The 20,235-nt window shown below is 37.4% G+C and overlaps 3 protein-coding genes across 4 annotated transcripts; 2 read left to right on the top strand and 1 right to left on the bottom strand.

Annotated features, from left to right (window-relative positions):
- Positions 1–3,319: 3,319 nt before the first annotated feature.
- On the top strand, positions 3,320–5,701 carry LOC104107603 (thiamine phosphate phosphatase-like protein). Its single transcript, XM_009616454.4, has 4 exons — positions 3,320–3,605; positions 3,979–4,100; positions 4,192–4,390; positions 5,168–5,701. Exons 1-4 carry the CDS (start codon positions 3,348–3,350, stop codon positions 5,429–5,431), a joined length of 843 nt encoding a protein of 280 aa, XP_009614749.3. The 5' UTR covers positions 3,320–3,347; the 3' UTR covers positions 5,432–5,701.
- An 8,612-nt stretch (positions 5,702–14,313) lies between these two features.
- On the top strand, positions 14,314–16,924 carry LOC104107604 (mitochondrial carrier protein CoAc2-like). Of its 2 annotated transcripts, none has more exons than XM_009616456.4 (7): positions 14,314–14,697; positions 15,127–15,212; positions 15,303–15,510; positions 15,685–15,811; positions 15,896–16,080; positions 16,166–16,291; positions 16,545–16,924. In XM_009616456.4, the coding sequence occupies exons 1-7, from the start codon at positions 14,530–14,532 to the stop codon at positions 16,680–16,682; spliced, it is 1,038 nt and encodes a 345-aa protein (XP_009614751.1). In that variant the 5' UTR covers positions 14,314–14,529; the 3' UTR covers positions 16,683–16,924. The 2 variants fall into 2 exon arrangements, with proteins under 2 accessions (XP_009614751.1, XP_009614750.1); XM_009616455.4 differs by having other exon boundaries at positions 14,328–14,697; positions 16,154–16,291.
- A 394-nt stretch (positions 16,925–17,318) lies between these two features.
- On the bottom strand, positions 17,319–18,955 carry LOC104107605 (pentatricopeptide repeat-containing protein At2g15690, mitochondrial-like). The gene has a single exon (XM_009616457.4). It carries the CDS (start codon positions 18,901–18,903, stop codon positions 17,485–17,487), a length of 1,419 nt encoding a protein of 472 aa, XP_009614752.1. The 5' UTR covers positions 18,904–18,955; the 3' UTR covers positions 17,319–17,484.
- Between the last annotated feature and the right edge of the window lie 1,280 nt (positions 18,956–20,235).

Here is a 20,235-nt window from a genome sequence, read left to right as displayed (position 1 = left end):
CCCGTTGGGGGTGTGTATGGGGACGACACTAAGTGTTCAATTCCATGTGTTTTTAAATAGGAATCTAATTTTTGAAATTCACCACCACCATCAGGGTACAAAGATAATATTTTTATGTGAAAATATCTTTCAAGCAGGGGATGTAAGGTTTGGAAGATTTTTAAAAATTTTGTTTTATCTTTGAGCATGAACAACCACATATATTTTGAAAATTGATCAACAAATAAAATGTAGTATCATTTTTTGTCAATCGATAATACCGTAGACGGTCCCCACAAATCACTATAAATTAAATATAATTTCTTATCACTGTGCAAAGAAGTTTTTGAGAAAGGCATCCTGTGGCTTTTATTGGAATAACATGAATTACAGATAGTACCAATTTTTGAATTAGAAACTGGAATGGAAAAATCAAGTAGAAATTTATCTAGAGCACGATGATTAGGGTGGACTAGTCGTCAATGCCACATGTGGTATGGGACAATAACATTATATTTGGGAGAACCTTCAACATCGCTCGGTGGCCACTCATACAATCCATTTCTAGTCCATCCGCGAACCAACGGCGCCCCCGTAGTCAGATCCTTCACAAAATAAAAACGAGAAAAGAATTCAATAGAGGTGTTATTGTCTTGACAAAACTTAGAGACAGAGAGTAGATTATTTTTAATGGCTGGAGAGCAGAGAACATTTTGGAGATGGAATTTGTGATTTGATGCATTAATGTTCACATTACCAGTATGAGAGATTGGAATGGTATTACCATTGCCCATGACTATATCTTCCGAACCGTGGTAGTCTTGCATAATTGCTAGACTTTGAGTGTCCGAGGCAACATGATATGTTGCACTACTGTCAACGATCCATGGAGCTGGTTGATTTTGGAAGCGTACATCGTAATTAGCGCGAGCTTGAAAATGATTATGATACCTTGTCTGACATACACGAGTAGCATATCCTCTACCATCACAAAGTTGGAAGTAAATATTGTTGTTGGGAGGCTGTTGTTTCTGATTGTTGCGCCCGGGCTACTGATTATTGCGCCATGATTGATTGCGACTTTATTGATTGAGATTGTTGTTATTGGGCGCATTTGATCGCCGATTGTTGTTGGATCCCTGATGTGTAGGAGTTGAAGCTGTACCCTGAGCAATATTAGCAGTTATTGGAGCAGAAGGAGTCCTTTTGGCTTCCTCATGATGAATAAAAAGCTCATGATCAAGGAGCTTTTCTTATAGTTCTTCGTATGAGATTGTTGAATCTCGAGCTCGGATTGTAGCAGAAAGGTCTCAAAATTCAGATCCAAGTCCAGTAAGAATCTTGACAACCAATTCTTCATTGGAAACGGGGGATCCAGCGGAGGCAAGTTCATCACATAGTGAGCGAACTTGATGAAGATAATCTACAATATAGCGAGAGTCCTTGGAAAGACGGGCTAGACGGTTTCGAAGACTAAAGATACACGTTTGGGACTTGTTTGCATAAGCAATATGCAGTGCATCCCAAGGCATTTTAGCATTTGCAGCAAAAGCAACTATATTAGCAATTGTTGAGTCTACAGATACCAAGACAACATTTTGTATGAGCTGATCTTGTTGAAACCTAGCAAGAAAATCAGGATTGGGTACTTCTTGGTTATTTGCAGAGATAGTGTAAGAGGGGGTTGATTTCGATCCATCAAGGTGACCAAAGAGTTTGTGCCCACGCATAAGCATGGACACCTGAGCCTTCCATAGTGAAAAGTTATGGCTACCAGTAAGTTTGACGGGAAGTTGAGCAACGGGATTGAACTGGACAACAGTCTTTGACCCGGAGGTGTTATCGGCATTGACAACAATTGGAGAACTTAGAGCCATTTGTGTGCGCAGTGGATGGGTTAGAAAATTTTTAGGATCAAGCTCGTTGGAGCAATAGAGCTCTTGATACCATAAAGAGTGATAAAGGCAGAATAAGAACTTATATTGTATAAATTATAAGGTTGACTTTATATAGCCAAGTGTAGTACATAAAAGTTGTGAATAATATAACAAATTAAAGAGAATCTAGGATACAAAGAAATCTATGTGAATAACAATCCTAAACAAAAGGAATCTAATAAGCAACAAAAGAGATATTAAAAAATAGAATAATAAAGAGTCCAATAGGAGATAACTTACTAATGTCGTTATTAAAAAGAACTTAAGAAGAACAATTTCAATTTACCAACAAAGAAAAAGATATGAATTGTCTGAACTTAGATAATCAGAACTAAAAAGAAAGTTGGAACATATTTGTGTTAAATAAAGAAGTTCCTAGAATAACAAATGTGCATGGCTATCCACTCTTTTTAAGCCAACTAGATGTCTAGGAATTTTGTTTTGAGAACTTCCGGGTCGGCACGGAATCCAATTGGCAGATCTGGGATTATCACATACTTAAGGGAACTTTACATCATTTTCACAATTTAAAAAAAATATAACAAATTCGTAGCATAAAATCCAATATTACAGTTATGGCAGAAAAATATTTATATTTGTAGCATACAGTTCCATTAAAATAGAAATATTAATTATTAATCTCTAAACATAAGCAATTTGAATGAAAAGTCAATAATTCTTTGTACAAAAATTATACTTTTTTTTCTCTTTATCTATTAGCTTTCCTTCTTTTTCTTCATCTTCTTAATTTTATTTTCTGCCGAAACCAATATATTTTCTAAATTTGTTCTATTCGTTTTCTTTTTAATTATCTTTCTTAAGTTTTTCTCTTCCTTCTTTCTTCCTTTATTAACATAAAGATCATACTTCGATAATAATATACGTTAATATATACAAAATGTATATAAAAAATATATATTGAATTAACAAATATAAAATATGCATAAAAAATACATCTTCAATTAAGATGACACTTAGACATGTGAAATATACATAAAAATAATATAGCTTAAATTTAATTAAGATGGCATATAAATATACAAAAAATATATATATAAAAAATACATCCTGAATTAAAATGGTACTTTACATATAAAATATATTTGAAATATACATTAAAAATACATCTTAAAATAAGATGACACTTCACAAATAAATATACAAAAATTATATACATAAAAATATATTTTGAATTAAAGTGATACTTGATATACAAAGTATAAAAGACGTATAAATCAATACATCTTGAATTTATGTGGCATTCACATATGCATCGCATTTTAAAAAACGGAGCGAAGAAGATGAATGTTGGATTTAATTTTTTAATATATTAATAATAAAAAAAAGTGTTCTTTATGGAATAAACAATAAATGATGTTATTTTTTAAAATAATAGTTAAAAAAAAGTGTGTAAAAAACTCCAAACTGTTTATGGGCCATCCTATCGGCTCGATGCATAGAGTCCGAGTTGTTGCTGTTTCAGAACAATTCAGTGGTTCCCGGCAGCTTACAACCGCTTGTTTGATCGCCGGGAAATCACTGAACATGGCGGAGGCAAAGATGGTGATCATATTCGATTTTGATCGGACACTAATTGATGATGATAGCGATAGATGGGTCGTAGAGAATATGGGTCTGACCCATTTGTTCAACCAGCTCCGTCCAACTTTACCTTGGAATGCTCTCATGGTCACTGCTTTTCCCTCACTCTTAATCTCAATATTACTTTGCATTTTATTTTGATCGGTCATTTCTCCTTCCTTTGTTTATGTTTTGCTCCCCTTTTCATGGTTAATTTTATTTTTTTCTCTTGTATTTTGAAAATATGCTGACCAAATGATACGATACAATCAACCTAAACTTTGAAAAAGAAGCATTTTTTTTTAAGCTTGGCCAAACAGGCTATATGTGGAAGAAAGCAGGATTTTGTTTTTCTATTTGGGTTAAGCAAGCTGTAAATAGTTAAGGTAGATTAATGAGATTTTCATTTGGCTAGGTTGGAACTACTATTTTCTATTATAAGTATTAGTATTTTAAACTGTGTAGTGTGACTGGTTTGTAGGATAGGATGATGGAGGAGCTACATTCTCAAGGTAAAACAGTTGAACAGATAGCTGAATGTTTGAAGCATGTGCCGTTGCATCCTCAGACAATTTCAGCAATAGAGTCAGCTCATGCTCTTGGGTATGTATTTCTAAATTATCGTTTTTGATTATTGTATCGAAACTTCGATAAACTTGTTGCTTTTGCTAATTTGCGGTTGTGGTTATTTCAGATGTGACTTAAAAGTACTTAGCGATGCCAATCAGTTTTACATCGAGACTATATTGAAACATCACGGATTATACAGATGTTTCTCGGAGATCATTACAAACCCAACTACAGTAGATGGAGAAGGTAGACTGAGGATCTTTCCTTACCATGATTTGGCCTCATTTCATGGTTGTAATCTATGCCCTCCCAACTTGTGCAAGGTATCCTGACATTAATTCTGTCATGCTGCGCAACTTAAGGCAATTAGTGATCCAAATTCTCAGTTTGTAATGTTGTGGTTCCTGTAAATTCATACTGGATGTATTTTAACAGCATCTAGTCATCTAGATCAATCATCAAAACCTTGCAAGTGCCAAGCAGAATGCATTTGTTTCACTTTTTGCTTTTTTGAGTTTTACCTTCATAGCAGTTAAGCACTTGTAGATGTTGTGATCACGATTTGCTATTTGGTTCTTGTCATTGGTACATGGTGTTTTCACTTCAAATTTGTTTATTCGTGTATGTGTAATCAATAGTTTTGTGTCCGGCGATTAGCATGTGATCCTGTGAACAGAGACATTTTAACCTTAGGTCTTCATGTGTCTTGCTATTGAAGAACACTTATGCTTCAAATTCTGATAAAGATTATACAATGCATAATTGTTTTCTGCTTGGCTGTATCTCTATGAGTGATTAAATTTGTATCAGCCTTGATGCTGCAGACATGATGTGCACTTTGACTAGCTGTCTTGAAGGTGAAATTAATTGTGAAAGTGGCTGCTTAATAATACCTTATAGGTTTGAATGCAAGTTCATGACTACAAAGCTTTCAGGCGTTTTTGGTTCTGTCTTTTGTTTCCCTGCTCTCTAATGACACATCTTGATCGTTACTTGTGTGGCTTCCCACGATGTTTTGATGTAACTCTTACCATTTTGACCCAGTAATGCATTGGCTACAAGTAGCAGTTATTTAAAATGTCAGTATTACTGTTGTGTAGGGTCTTGTTATTGAGCAAATCCAAGCTTCCATGTCTGAGAAAGGGAAATCAAGATTCATATATCTTGGAGACGGGAGAGGTGATTACTGCCCAACCTTGAAGCTTGATAGAGGAGACCATGTTATGCCAAGGAAGGGCTTTCCGTTGTGGGATCGCTTGCTAAGTAATCCAAGTCTTTTGAAAGCAGATTGTCATGAATGGAGCAATGGGGAAGAACTAGCAAGCATCCTACTCAAGCTTGTTGAAAAAGTCTGCAAGGAATAGAACATAGAAATTCTTGATAAGCAGTCAATTGAAACTGTCAAGGTATATCTCTCTCCTGCACCAATTTCCAAATGAATTCTATTATTGAGGCCAGCCGGTCTGATTGTGCACTAAGGACTTACCGATCATGTTCATAGATTTGTCTCTATCGGTTAAATGCCATACTGTGCTTAATCGTAGCAAATATTCCAGCTTTAGATCGGTTAGGCGACTGCTTTTCGCACACAATGTAACAAAACCTATAATAAAATAGGTGGTTTTCGTCTATAAGCACTGTGCTTAAAGGCTCAAGTTGGTGTTGGCGCTTCAGACTGGAAGATAACCATTTAGCTACCTTTCATTTACTTCATCTGCTACTGACTAGCATATAACGGTTTACCGAATTTTATTAAATTATCAACATCATATACATAGTTTTCGGTACCAAGGAAGATGCATTATTTGCTTCTCGTGGTCAGCGTTGAGCAGCTGCAGCCCATTCTAGCCGCTTTCCTATTAATGTGAACACTTGGCTGCCCGCCGTCAAACATTAAAAACTCATACTATATGTTTGACCTACCTTTAGTTCGACTCTCGATTTAAAAATATTCAAGTCTATTTTTCCAACCAAACGCTGTAACAGCTTTAGTTTGGTAGAAAATGGAATGTTAAAGTGTCGGAGAAGAAAAAGGAGTGAGAGGAATGCACAAAAGATAAAAACCATTGAATTTGACTTAAAACCATGATCCATTTAATCGAAACTTGGTTAGACATTTTTCCGGAAATAATCTAGTCAAATTCCAGAAACGCAAACTTAAATTAAAATTCATTAAAACCAAAATAGACCAGAATGCTCTATGACTATCCGAGGGTCCGGCTCTAATCCTTTTTCTTTTAAAAAAGTATCTTTCTTTAAAAAAAAAATTATTATTACATTAAGGATCACGAAAAAAGAATGGAGAAATAATAACAATGAGATTTGAACTCACGCCTATTGTGTAAGAGACACTATTTGCTCAACATTCTAACTAATGTAACCTTTGTTATTGGACGATGTACGAAGACAAACGACATTTTTTGCTCAGGGAAACAATGAGAATATTATCTACTACAAACTACAAGTTTCACCTTTAAATTTATAATAACACTCTTGCATCAAATTAGTGTTGTCACGTTAAAATTCGCGATCGGCAATGTTGCCCCAAGTAAAGGATAGTTTTGAAGATTGACAAAGGAACTCAGGGATGAACCAGGTCCATCACTCATAGGCATAGACACGGGCATATTCGAAGCTATCCTTTACTTGGGATAAAATGGGATTATCAACTATACTTGACTGGAATGATGTCAGGGAGAGGCACCTGATTCTTCTTTGCTTCATATTAAGCACGTGCTTTGTTAAAATTCCATCTCCTGCACAAGACAAACTGAGCCCTACATCTCACTCTATGTGTTTTCTTGAGTGAGGTTGAGGTAAAGGATAGTTTTGAAGATTGACAAAGGAACTCAGGGATGAACAAGGTCCATCACTGATAGGCATAGACACGGGCAGATTCAAAGCATGTGAGACACACATGTAGGAGATAGGCATAATAATAGATATCTCCTAATCGAAAAGATTGCATAATTGATAAGGAGAAGGACTCCTTACTCAACAAGAACATTATCCAAGATAAGGAAGGAGTTAGGAGTTGAGATTAACTAGAACTCTTCCACCAAGGAAGAGTAGCATTAGAACTCTAGTTATTTCTTCATCTACTAACTCTATATATTGCAGGATGTTCTTACTCTACAGGCAACGCACAAAAGCAGAAGTTAAACGTGAATTGAGAGCAAAACAGCAAGGCATTTTGCAAGCAGTTCGTGTATGATTCAAGTGTGCGAACCTGAAGCTACATGAACCAGATATAAGAACCAGTTCCAAGTGTCTGTCTTTTATTCTAGTTCAATTGTAGTAGGTGTTTTCATATTGTACCTTTCAGCTTTATCTAGAGACAATTGTAATAGGTACTCAGAGTATTCAAGTTAGAGTTAACTTGAAGTTGTCGCAACAGTTAGAGGTTGTGTGCCACAACGTGATTAGAGTTAACCCTAGGTTTACAAAAGTATTTTGTAAATGCAGTTTTTTGGCTCAGTGATTTAGTGAAGAGTTTTGGGAAAATCCTACTGTGAAGTAGATCGTGGTTTTTTCACCTTTTGAGCCAGGTATTTTTCACATAAAAATCCTTGTGTTCTTTAATTTATGTATTTATTATTCCGCAACAGTAGTATAAGGAACACATAGAAGAACCAGGTCCTTCTATAATCTGTGCACGCGAAAAATTGGACGTCACACAAATCATCCCCTCTTGTGTGGTATTGAAGTTAAAACATCAATTGGTATCAGAGCAGGTTATCCTTGAAAAGGCTAACACCTTAGGAGAAGATCAAGATGAGTGCACCACCTGAAAACTGGGAATGGCAATCCACTGCTAGGCCACCACTCTTCAACGGCCAGTATTACTCTTGGTGGAAAAACAGGATGAGAGATCACATCATAGGAGAGCACTATGAGCTATGGGACATTGTCACAGATGGTCCACTGGCTACCATGAAGATAAATGTCGAATGAGAAGAGGTGCCAAAAACAAGAGCTGGCTGCACTGCTGACGACTTGAGAAAATGGGAGAAGAATGCTAAAGCCAAGAAATGGCTTGTTTGTGGACTCGGTCCAGATGAGTACAGTAGAATCCAAAGTTGTACCACTGCTAAGGAAATCTGGGACACTTTGCAAGTGGCCCATGAAGGAACACCTCAAGTGAAGAGGTCCAGAGGAAAACTACTATATTCTCAATATGATAATTTCACCATGAAGGAAGGGGAAACCACCCAAGAGATGTATACAAGGTTCACCACACTGACAAATGAACTTAAGTCTCTTGAAAGGATTATTTCTGAAGAAGACAAAGTTGAGAAGATTTTGACAAGGGTTCTGCCAGTTACTTGGGAGAGCAAAATCACTGTCATTCAGGAATCAAAGAACATTGCCACTCTTAGGTTGGATGAGCTAATTGAAAATCTCACTGCTTATGAACTTAGAAGGCAAACCATGAAGATGGATGTACCCAAGAAGGAAAGGAGCCTGGCACTCAGAATCACTGAAGGTTCTGATCTAGAGAAAAATGAAATGGCTATGATCACAAAGGATTTCAAGAAGTACCTAATGAGAGGAAAGAGTTCTTCAAGAAATGAAAGCTACATCAAACCAAGGGTTACTGAAAAACAGACCAATGAGGGCTGCTACAAGTATGGGAAAATTGATCACCACATCAAAAACTGCCCTCAATGGAAAATTGAATGGAAGAAGGAAAAAGCTGAAAGAAGAAACAGAAAGAAGGAACATGTTCATCCCAAGAAGAACAAAGGATCAACAAAGGCTATAGTTGCAGCTTGGGGAGAAAGCTCAGATGAGAACTCAGATGATAAAGATGGAGATGAACAAGCACTTATGGCAATTGGAGAATCCGATGAGGAATCTGAAGTAAGTATAATCCATCTAAAAGACAAGATTAAGTTTTTGTCTAAAGAAAGGCTATCTGAGTTACTTCTAGATTTCATTGATGAATCTGAGGATATATACAATGAAAAGGAACATCTATCTAAGGAATGTGTGATTTTAAAAGTAAAGTGTAAAAATCTGGAACTTAGATTTAGTGAAACTGTAAGTAAAAATACTGCTCTAAAGAACCAGGTTCATGCACTTGAATCAAATGTCCTAGAACTTAGATCTGAAAACCTAAAAATAAAATTAGGAACAAGTAAGAAGACAGTTGATTGCACACAACTCACTCTAGAAGAAAATGTAGATAAACTAAAAGATGAGTTGTATACGAAGGATAAGTAAGTAAGAATTCTGACAGAGAATCTAGGCAAGGTCAAGCATGAACTAGACAGAACTTGTAAATGGAACAGGTCCTCTGATGCACTGTCATGGCTACATGAACATCATAGTAGAAATATAAGAGGAATTGGCTTTGGGAATCTGCCACCTAAATGGGATCCCAAAAGCAAGTATCTCACACTTTCTGAGAACAAAATTTGCACACACTGTGGTAAGACTGGTCACTATAAAAGTGAATGCACTGCAAAATAAAAGGCTAGTCAAAAGAATAAAAATTTTACTGCAAAAGAAAAGGCTTGTAAAATTCAGTGGCATTATCTACTGCTGAAGCTGAGTATGCTGCTGTTGCCTCATGTTGTGCTCAATTGTTATAGATCAAACAACAATTAATGGACTTTGAAATTGATGTTGGTTGTATCCCCATTTTTTTTGATAACACTAGTGCAATTAGTATGACTAAGAACCCGGTTCATCACAAGATAACTAAGCACATAGATGTTAGACATCACTTTTTGAGGGATAACTATGAAAAGGGTTGATCACTATGGAATTTTGTGCTACTGACAAGCAAATAGCTGACGTCTTCACAAAAGCCCTAAGTAAAGATCACTTTGAAAGGAACATGTTAGAATTAGGGATGATTAAGATCACCTAAAAGGACCAGTTCAGAGTACAAAAAAAATTGAAAAAAAATATATTTTTGGTTAGAAAATCTGAAAATTGTGGACATAATTAGATTAATTTTTGTTTAGTCTCATACTTTCAATAGTATACTCTTGTGCCATGTATTAAAATGAATCATTAATCTCTAATGATATTTTCTCTATTTTGGCAAATTTAGACTTACACAAAAGTATTCTCACTGAAGAACCTGGTTCATCAAGAATACACAGTATGTTTTCTACACTTTACACAATTTGAAATAATAATATTTGAATCATGAGAAGAGTTCTACTTTAGTCCAAATGTCTCTTAAACTTATCCAATTAAATTGAACCAGTTCCGTTCAAGAGAATCCTAACCAAATTAAAACACCTAGATTCTAGGGAAGACTCCACCGTTTATTCAAAACTGACATTTCAGTTTGATTAGACTTCTAATTACCCCCTTGGTTCTGATGAGCCTGCCATTACCCATTAAGTACCCCATTTCTTTAAGTTGATCATCATCTTCTCCGCCCTCTCTTCATAATTCTCAAACCACTGAAAAACTTTCCATTTTCTTTCAATTTTCAATCTATCTCTCTTATTTCTTCTAGAATCAAGCACCAAATGACTAACCCTCCTGATAACCCTGGTACACCCCCACCATGCTCCTCATCTTCAACCGCTCCTCAGCCTAAGAAAAGAAGAGTAAAAATGCTTGCTCGTAAGACCGTGGTTGGCATTGAGTTATCCAAGAAATTAAACGCACAACTGAAAGCTAGCCAAGACCAAGAACCCCAGAACTCTGACGACTCCTTCAAGTCTGCGACTACGGGGGAAGAAACTGGGTCTTCTGATACTGAACGGGTAATATCTAGCCCAAATACTACTACGGAGGTCATTTCTGAGTTGGCTGAAAATTTAGAGAATAGGTTTATTTTGGTTGGATCTGTGGTGGATGTAGAAACTTCTAAGTCCAGAAGGAGAGGTGGTAAAAATAAAAAGGAAAAAGAGAAAGAGAGTGAGGGTGCTTGTAGTGAAGAAATGGGAATGGGTAAAAGAGTGGTTGATTTTTCACCCACTCCTGATACAGGTAGAATGACTATTTGTGGAGTAGATAAAGTGGAGGAAAGTATCAAGAAAATATGGGGAAGTGTGTTTGGAGAAGCCGCTGAAGGGCTGGTTTAACTTGGGCAAAATGTAGATGAACCTGGTTCATCAATTGAAGAAACCCTCACAGAACTATTGAAGAAAGTAGGAGACAGTTACAATCCCAAGAATAAGAGAACTTCCAAGGCTAAGACCTCTGGCACTACTAGGGCTAACAAGAAAAGGAAGGCTGCCCCTTCCGATACTGTGGAGAGTCCTCCCTCACGAGGAAGAGCTACCAGAAGTCAACTAAAGCAGAGTGAGGAGGAGTTGCAGAAAGCTTTAGATGAAAGCATGAAGAAAATGATGGACAAAGGGGAAAAAAAGTGGTAGAGCTTGTTGAGGCTGTTTATGTGGATGAGATGGACCTGGTCCATCAAGGTGAACAAGTGACTATTGAGGTAGAGGTTCAGACCCCTAAGCCCAAGAAAGCCAAGACTTCTTCTAAGAAGTCTACATCTGTACCCAAGTCTGCTGAACCATCTACCTTGGCCAAAAGAACCAGGTCTGCAGTGAAAAACAAACAAGTTAAAATTTCTGAAGAAAAAGAATGTAGTGAAGAAGAGAAGGATGAGTCAAACAGTGACAAGTACAAGCTGGCCAAGTTTGGAAAACAAACTATCTTGAAGGGTAGGCTCCTGAAGGATTTGGAGGAAGAAGAGATGGTCATGCTGCTGGAAAAATTAGAGGTGCAAAGGTGGAAGGACATGGTCCTTCAGATAGATGGAAGACTAGCAAGGAATGAAATTATTGAATTCATGGCCAATGCTGAGGTAAAGGATGGAAGAATCACCAGCCTGGTGAAAGGGGTACATATTTCTTTTAATGCAAAGGAGCTGGGTGACATGCTACGTGTACCTTCTGAAGGGTATAGTGATTACACAAGGCAGAAATGGCCAAGCCTAGACACCCTTCCTACTGCCCTAACCATCACCAGGAAATTCTGTGATAATGAAGAAGAAAGTGAGCCCAAGGCTGTCTACAAAAGTGAAATGAATCCCCCCACAAGGTATTGTTTGAATTCATCAACAAGTGTGTTCTGCCTAGGCAGGAAATGAGGCATATTGCCAACTTCATGGACTTGGTTTTGATGGAATGTCTGGATAGTGGGAGGCAGATCAATTGGCCTGAATTTATTATTCAACTTCTTGATAGGGTTATCAATGGCTCCAAAGCCCATGCAATTCCCTATGGCTTCATTCTCACTGTTGTTTTTGCTCATTTTAAGGTGCCACTGAAGAAGTGGGAGATGGCTACAAGCAAAGACTATTTTGGGGTTAACACCCTGCTCATATGTGATTATGAAGTCCATGTCAATCCCAATGAACCTGGTTCATCTAAAAGGATACCAATAAATAGCAAGGTCAGAGCTTTGGTGCATGAGAGTGGGGCAAATGATGCTGAGATAACAAGGCTAAAGACACGATTGGCTGAGGTAGAATCTGAGAGAGATGCTTTCCGAACAGAACTTGCAAAGGAAAAGGAGAAGAATGATGGAATTCTTCAAAACATGTTGCACCTTCTCCAAGCTAAAAATCAAGCCTCCAGTTCTTCCAAGCCTTAACTTCCTAGTCCAGTCTCGAAATTTCAGTGACCCGGATTCGAGATATCTCTTGTTTTGCTCATGCTTTCAGTATTTTTATTTCTTTTTGTGTTTTGTGGAAGAATCATATCAACTATCAATGAAATCTGCTGGTTTTTGCTCTAACTGTATGTTTATATTTCTCTGATAGTTTAAATTCTTAGCCTGATTATTGATAATTAATCCATGAATGCATTTGAAGTAGCCCAGTGGCCATGAGTAAATTTTAAAATCTGGGTTTCACACATTTTTTATGCAACTTTTCGATGATGCCAAAAGGGGGAAAAATGTGCTGTGTATTCTGAACAGTGATATTTATAACCTAATGAACCTGGTCCTTGATGATAAGTGAAAATTGTTCTAACATTGTGTTGATGTTGGGCTAAGTTGAAACATGCCCTAAGCTTATGGAAGCACAGAGTTTGTCATCATAAAAAAAGGGGAATTTGTTGGCCCAAGTAAAGGATAGTTTTGAAGATTGACAAAGGAACTCAGGGATGAACCAGGTCCATCACTGATAGGCATAGACACGGGCAGATTCAAAGCACATGAGACGCACATGTAGGAGATAGGCATAATAATAGATATCTCCTGATCGAAAAGATTGCATAATTGATAAGGAGAAGAACTCCTTACTCAACGAGAACATTATCCAAGATAAGGAAGGAGTTAGGAGTTGAGATTAACTAGAACTCTTCCACCAAGGAAGAGTAGCATTAGAACTCTAGTTATTTCTTCATCTACTAACTCTATATATTGCAGGATGTTCTTACTCTACAGGCAACGCACAAAAGCAGAAGTTAAACGTGAATTGAGAGCAAAATAACAAGGCATTTTGCAAGCAGTTCGTGTGTGATTCAAGTGTGCGAACCTGAAGCTACATGAACCAGATATAAGAACCAGTTCCAAGTGTCTGTCTCTTATTCTAGTTCAATTGTAGTAGGTGTTTTCATATTGTACCTTTCAGCTTTATCTAGAGGCAATTGTAATAGGTACTTAGAGTATTCAAGTTAGAGTTAACTTGAAGTTGTCGCAACAGTTAGAGGCTGTGTGCCACAACGTGATTAGAGTTAATCCTAGGTTTACAAAAGTATTTTGTAAATGCAGTTTTTTGGCTTAGTGATTTAGTGAAGAGTTTTGGAAAAATCCTACTGTGAAGTAGATCGTGATTTTTTCACCTTTTGAGCCAGGTATTTTTCACGTAAAAATCCTTGTGTTCTTTAATTTCTGTATTCATTATTCCGCAACAGTAGTATAAGGAACACATAGAAGAACCAGATCTTCTATAATCTGTGCACGCGAAAAATTGAACGTCACACAAATCATCCACTTGTGTGGTATTAAAGTTAAATCAGCAGGCAACTTATTCATGTCTTGAGCTACAATAATTTTGATGCTTCTTTTCTTTTTTCTAGATATTAAAAAATCTTACTACTAAACTAAAGTTGGACCAAGTTCCAATTAGTTATACATATATATTTAATCCAAAACCGAACATCATCTTTTTTCCCCCTCGACGCGACGTATATTCTCATCAATTCAATAATATAAAAATGCACGGGTGGTTGCTCCTTGAATTCAAGTATAGTCAACCATGTTTGGCCAAAAATTAATATAACTGGAAACATCAATGTACATATTATAAACAGACCCCAACTCTCATCACCCGTCCTAAATTCCCCAAAGATTCCGTCATTGGTTAGTTTTCCAAACGACCCAGAAACTGTCGCCGCTAGTTTTCGTAGCTACTACGAAAGCTAGAAAGAATCCATTTACGTTTTCGATCTGTAAATTAGAGTGCTGATAGAGAGGGGGAGAGACACATTATTTGTGTCCTCTCTCCCATTTCAGTCAGTTTCTTCGAATGGCAAAGCAGAGGGATGAAACTGAAAAGGAGGAGAGGGTTGTGTTAATGGATGGGGTTTTAGAGGGGATGCCCCTCTTTGCAAAAGAATTAATAGCTGGGGGTGTGGCTGGTGGATTTGCTAAGACTGCTGTTGCCCCTCTTGAGCTTATCAAGATCTTGTTTCAGGTGCTCACTTCTTTCTTTATTCTTCTCTTTTTCTGCTTAATTTTCTCCAGTAGTTTGTTTTAAAAAAAAAAAAAAAATGGCCTTTCTCGTTAATGGCTTAATGGAGCATTACTGAATTGGGCTTGTCAAGATAATGATGCTAATCTTGGGTTGATGTACTGACCATGGAGAATGATTAACAAACTTAAGAGAACTAATTACACTGAGTGCTATTGACACAAGTGCTAAAGTGTGTTACTAGAAAAAATTGATCTTTGTTATGCTCTTGGAAGAGCTCAAAATTTCTCTTTCACGGGAATTTGTTGAACATTACTCAAGTGACGGTGGACATCTATTTGAGGAATCTTATCTTGCTACTCAGTTACAAAGTGGAAAATATAATGAATCCCGGAAGATCAAAGTCTTATCCTTAAATTTTCTTCTTCGTAGACCAGACAAGCTGAATTTCGGAGTTTGGGGCTGTCCGGATCCTTTACAAAGATTGCTAAGACAGAAGGAGCTCTCGGTTTTTTCAGGTGAAGAATCCACAATTACTGCTTTCTCAATTGAGAGATATATATTTCATCTTAAGCTTCACATGTTTTGCTGGTGGAGCTCTTCTCCAGGGGAAATGGAGCTAGTGTTGTTCGCATTGTGCCTTATGCTGCTTTGCATTTCATGGCCTATGAGGAGTACCGCCGCTGGATTATACAGAGTATTCCTGGAGTTGGGAGAGGTCCAGTTCTAGATCTTGTAGCAGGATCGTTTGCTGGTGGGACTGCTGTACTTTTTACCTATCCACTTGATTTAGTTCGAACTAAATTGGCTTACCAGGTAAGAGAATACGGGGACATGTTCTTTCGTTTCCTTTCATCTGAAATCAATTGACCAGAGATCCGCAACTTGATCAAATTGAGCTTTTCCTGAGCTGGATTATGTTCGTCCTAGGGATATGAGTTGAATTCGTACTACTGTTCCATGAGCAATTTTTTGCTTATGATCGTCTAGGTTGTTGGATCCCAGAAGTTGAATGTACAAGGGCTTGCTACAGGTGAACAGTTTTACAAAGGGATACAGGACTGCTTCTCAAAGACATATAAGGAAGCTGGAATAAGAGGGCTGTACCGTGGTGTTGGTATGAAGTCGTTGCCTTACAATACTTCTGATTAGGCCTTTTTTGTCAAGTTTTGTCAGTCTAATAACCATGTTGTGTTTGCAGCACCATCACTCTATGGAATCTTCCCATATGCGGGGCTAAAATTTTACTTCTATGAGAAAATGAAAAGCCATGTCCCTCAGGAGCGCAGGAAGTCTATCGCAGTAAAACTAGCATGTGGATCTGTTGCAGGACTACTAGGTCAGACTTTCACTTATCCCCTAGATGTCGTGAGACGGCAGATGCAGGTATTATACTGAGACTGCAAAGGCAAACAAGTGTTTTTTGTCATCAACTTGCTGTTGGAATGACAAAGAGAAGACAATATTTCAGGTACAACGACTCTCCGCACCTAGCAGCAGCCATGAAATGAAAGGAACACTTGATACTCTTGTTATGATTGTACAAAGACATGGATGGAAGCAACTATTTTCTGGGTTGAGCCTCAATTATGTGAAGGTAATGCGATATCTACTCCTTAAAGTACAGAATTTCTACATGTAAGAATGGAGGGTATGCTGGACATTTTAAGGTATAGAAGTGAAAACATATGAAACTTATGATTGGTTAAGGTTCAACAGAAAGTATAAGGGTCTCAGCCTATTTTTCCAGGCAAAATGCCAGTTGCTAGAACCAAAAGTGGGTAATTTGTTCGTTTCCTATATTTTAATATCTATTACTGGCTCTGATCAATGTGCTTTCTGAAATTAAGGTTGTACCATCCGTGGCAATTGGATTTACTGTTTATGATTTGATGAAATCATACCTGAGAGTACCATCAAGAGATGAAGCTGTTGTAGAAGTTGTTACCAGCCGCAGAAATAGTAAACCATCATCCCTGCACTCTTAACAAAATTTTCTCAGGCTCAGAATTGGACTTCTAAGTTTGTACATCCATTCTTTTAAGAAAAACACAAGCATACATTTTCTTTGAATAAGTAGTTGACTCATCAAGCAATTAGATGAGACTGCTGCTCATTGCATCTATAACTAGGTAGGATCCTTTCTGTATATAAACACAATTACATTGCAAATGTGTGGATGAAGTTTGATTTCTTGTAAATGAAAGCTCTCGTCCCATCATGTTATACACCTGGTAACTCTTTTCTTGGACTGCACCATTCCATTTGTGCAGTGTCATCATGGAGTGATTTGCAGTTCCTTTAGTTCTACATCAGTATGACCTGAACTAGTCAACAGTAGCATATATGACCTGAACTAGTCAACAGTAGCATATATGACCTGAACTAGTCAACAGTAGCATAGCTCTATGTGCTGAACCGGCTATGTGCGAATATCAAACTTCGATAATCCTCAAATCCTTTCTGTAGCAAATCTGAGTCCATAAAATATTAATAGATGCCATTGTTCAATATTCAACTTTTGTTGCATGTGCCATTGTTCATCAAGGAGGTCTATTAGACCTTGTTAATAGTAGAAACTGATAAGATGGTTCTAGATGTAGCCAATAACAAGAACTGGAAAATTCAGGGAAATTTTAATTGTTTTCTATTGCAAAATATTCATATAACTAATGTACAATGTGATATCATCCTATAAACATGATTGCAAAGATGCATTGCACCAAGTAAATTTACATGTAAATTCTAGAGTAAAAATGCAGTAATAGCTTCAATCTAGACTAATAGACTTCACCAATAGTCATTGCAGGAGCATTTACCGTCTCTGAAATGATGAAACCGCTTGTTATCTCTGACAATCAACTCTCTCCCAACAATCTTTGACATGATCTTAATTGCATTGTGACAGTCACCACATATCCGTAGGTTTTTGATGATCCTAAGAGTTGTTCTTGCCGGAGTACTAATTAAACCATATGCAATAGCCAATCTCTCACTATGATACATCAGCGCTTGCTCCTTAGCCGCCTCATCAATATCATGAAGCACATACCTTGTGTCTGGTACATAACCTGCATCCCTCATTTGCCCGCTCAAGCCTTTCAATTTCTGATATACATCTGCCCTGTGTTGAATTGTGCTCTTGAACTCGTTAACTCTATTCTTACCCTCAAGCATATTAAACTGAGAATGCCTCTTCTGAAATGGTGCAGGGGGCTTATCAACCATATTTCTAGAAGAATCGAACCTAATGAGCAGCTCCTCAGCTCGATCTTCAAGTTCGATATCCCCATGAATTCGTGCAAAATTTATTATGGACTGCCATACTTCTTTTGTAGGCTCAATAGGCATGTCTTCAACAAACTCTAGAGCTTCATTCAAATGCCCAGATTTGCCCAAAACATCAATAATCCCTAAATAGTGCTCAATTCCGGGAACAATGCCATACTCATTCTTCATCAGCTTAAAATACATAAAACCTTGTTTGACAGCCCCCTTACTAGCACAAGCCGAAAGAACCACAGAAAAAGTGTCCCCATTGAGCTCCGACACCCTAAGTTTTCTCATCTGCTCAAACAAAAGCAAACCACTTTCCCCATCTCCACTTTCTGCATACCCACTAATCATCAAGTGCCATAACTCCAACTTCCTTTCACGCATTTTATCAAACACTTTTTTCGCGTTCCTCATGCTCCCGTTCTTAACGTACATTTCCACCAACGTACCATTCAATTCAATATTGTTACTCCACGGCGAGCGTAATAAGAGCTCGTGCACCTTCTCCCCAATGTCCAAAAACGCAAGCTTAGTACAGTAGCTCAACAATGCCTCAAAAACACGAAAGTCAGCGCCAACGCCTTGCGTAATGTGCTCGATTACTTCTTCAAACTTACCTTCATTGCACAGAGTCATCAAGTTAACATCATCTGCTGAGATGGGGCTCAGTGTTAAGGGTTTAGCTTCTTTTTGAATGATACTAATGGTTTTTCTGTAATCTTGCTTGTTATTCCGGCGAGGTCTTGACTGTGGAGTGTAGTGGCTGGTGTTACGGCCAGAGTGCTGTGGTGGGGAAGCGGTGGTGCTGGGTTCGTGTGGCGCAGCGCAGAGGGGTTGGTAATGGAGTGTAGAAGGCGGAAGACGGAATTTTAGGAGAGTGTTAGGGGAGAAGATGTAGTTAGCCGTTCCGGGAAATGAGTGGAGAGACGCCATTGGAGAGGGGTTTGCCTATTCCCACAGATTATCTGAAAAGACATACGAGAAGCTTTGGAGCGGTGCCGTCCGGTTTAGCACATCTTAAAGAGTAAATATCTTCCTATCCAGTTCCGGTTTTTTACTGCCCTTTCACCCTCCTTTTTCTTTTTGATTTTTCCCCAATAACCCAATACCTTTTTTTTTTTTTTAATTTATTTAGAGCCATCAGTAAAACATCAGCACCAAAAATTTAAGCATTTATACTTGGTAAGGCTTTGAGATAAGGTATAAAAAATGGAACTACTTTATCGTTAAAAAAATAAAGAACCAAAGGATAAGTTTAATCTTTGATCAAATTTAATTTTAATTTTGACATGGAATTGGAGTCTAAAAGTTATTTGGATTTTGGAATCTCTGGTGCTTGTTAAGTTTATTTTTAACTTACCCCTCTAGTATTTTGCCTATGGAAATCTATCACTACACATTTTCTAATATGAGATCATCAAAAAGTGAAATAGTAAACATTCAACCTTAATTATTCACGTCTCCGGACAAAAGTTTACAGAAACTACGTAAGGAACCAGAATGAAGTGCTGCGAACTGTTTAGTTCAGTTACCAAAAAAAATTTAAAAAAATAATCAGGGTAATTCCACAAGTAAAAGGTTTAAAAAAAGTAGTGTGTATGATACCAAATTCTGTTATGAGGAACCAATGAACCAGTAACTAGGAAAGTAGGAAGCAGAGGAAGAAAAGAGGATAATTTGAGCGAGAATAAATCAGACGAGTTTTATCATTCAAAAAGGGTGCTGCTCACTTACAATCCTCCTATTTATCTATGAAATGCAAAATAAGACTAACTAAAACAACTAAAATTTAAAATAACAGCAACAAACACGTGAACAAACCTTAGTTGTTAGCCCCCATGGCATCTGAACTGGTGTCTGAGCTGGCATTGGAATATGTGTATCAGTGTACACGGACCTTACCCTTACCTTTAAGAAGGCAAAAAAATTATTTTCGATGTTTAGTTCTGTTAGATTACAGAAATTGACGTCAATCTATCTCAAAGAATCCAAAGCAGCACACCTTAATGTGATGACCCTCCATGTCATCATGCCACCATTTGGCATATATTAATGCCATGTGGAAGCTTACATAGGAAGAATGATAGCATTTGTGAGAAGATTGTAGAGAAGTATGGACATTTCCTTTGAAAGACCCTAGATCCCTATGTATTTGCTAGGAAAGTCCTTGGAATCTTCTAGGCTTGTAGAGACTTCTAGAGAAAACCCTTATCTTGTAAATATTAAGGACTTGTGTAACAATTAATATTTACACACTAGCCCCTA

The sequence above is a fragment of the Nicotiana tomentosiformis genome, unplaced genomic scaffold, assembly GCF_000390325.3.
Source record: "Nicotiana tomentosiformis unplaced genomic scaffold, ASM39032v3 Un00115, whole genome shotgun sequence".
Taxonomy (NCBI): Eukaryota; Viridiplantae; Streptophyta; class Magnoliopsida; order Solanales; family Solanaceae; genus Nicotiana; species Nicotiana tomentosiformis.
This window is presented reverse-complemented; position numbering and strand designations above follow the sequence as displayed.

What these genes read in the sequence shown, in the direction of transcription:
- LOC104107603 (XM_009616454.4), top strand. Translation starts at nt 3,348, where the DNA reads ATGGGCCATCCTATCGGCTCGATGCATAGAGTCCGAGTTGTTGCTGTT. An exon ending in GAGTCAGCTCATGCTCTTGG is followed by an intron (nt 4,101 to 4,191) that starts GTATGTATTTCT and finishes TGGTTATTTCAG; the next exon opens with ATGTGACTTAAAAGTACTTA. An exon ending in GCCCTCCCAACTTGTGCAAG is followed by an intron (nt 4,391 to 5,167) that starts GTATCCTGACAT and finishes ACTGTTGTGTAG; the next exon opens with GGTCTTGTTATTGAGCAAAT.
- LOC104107604 (XM_009616455.4), top strand. Translation starts at nt 14,530, where the DNA reads ATGGCAAAGCAGAGGGATGAAACTGAAAAGGAGGAGAGGGTTGTGTTA. An exon ending in TTATCAAGATCTTGTTTCAG is followed by an intron (nt 14,698 to 15,126) that starts GTGCTCACTTCT and finishes TCTTCTTCGTAG; the next exon opens with ACCAGACAAGCTGAATTTCG. An exon ending in GAACTAAATTGGCTTACCAG is followed by an intron (nt 15,511 to 15,684) that starts GTAAGAGAATAC and finishes ATGATCGTCTAG; the next exon opens with GTTGTTGGATCCCAGAAGTT.
- LOC104107605 (XM_009616457.4), bottom strand. Translation starts at nt 18,903, where the DNA reads ATGGCGTCTCTCCACTCATTTCCCGGAACGGCTAACTACATCTTCTCC.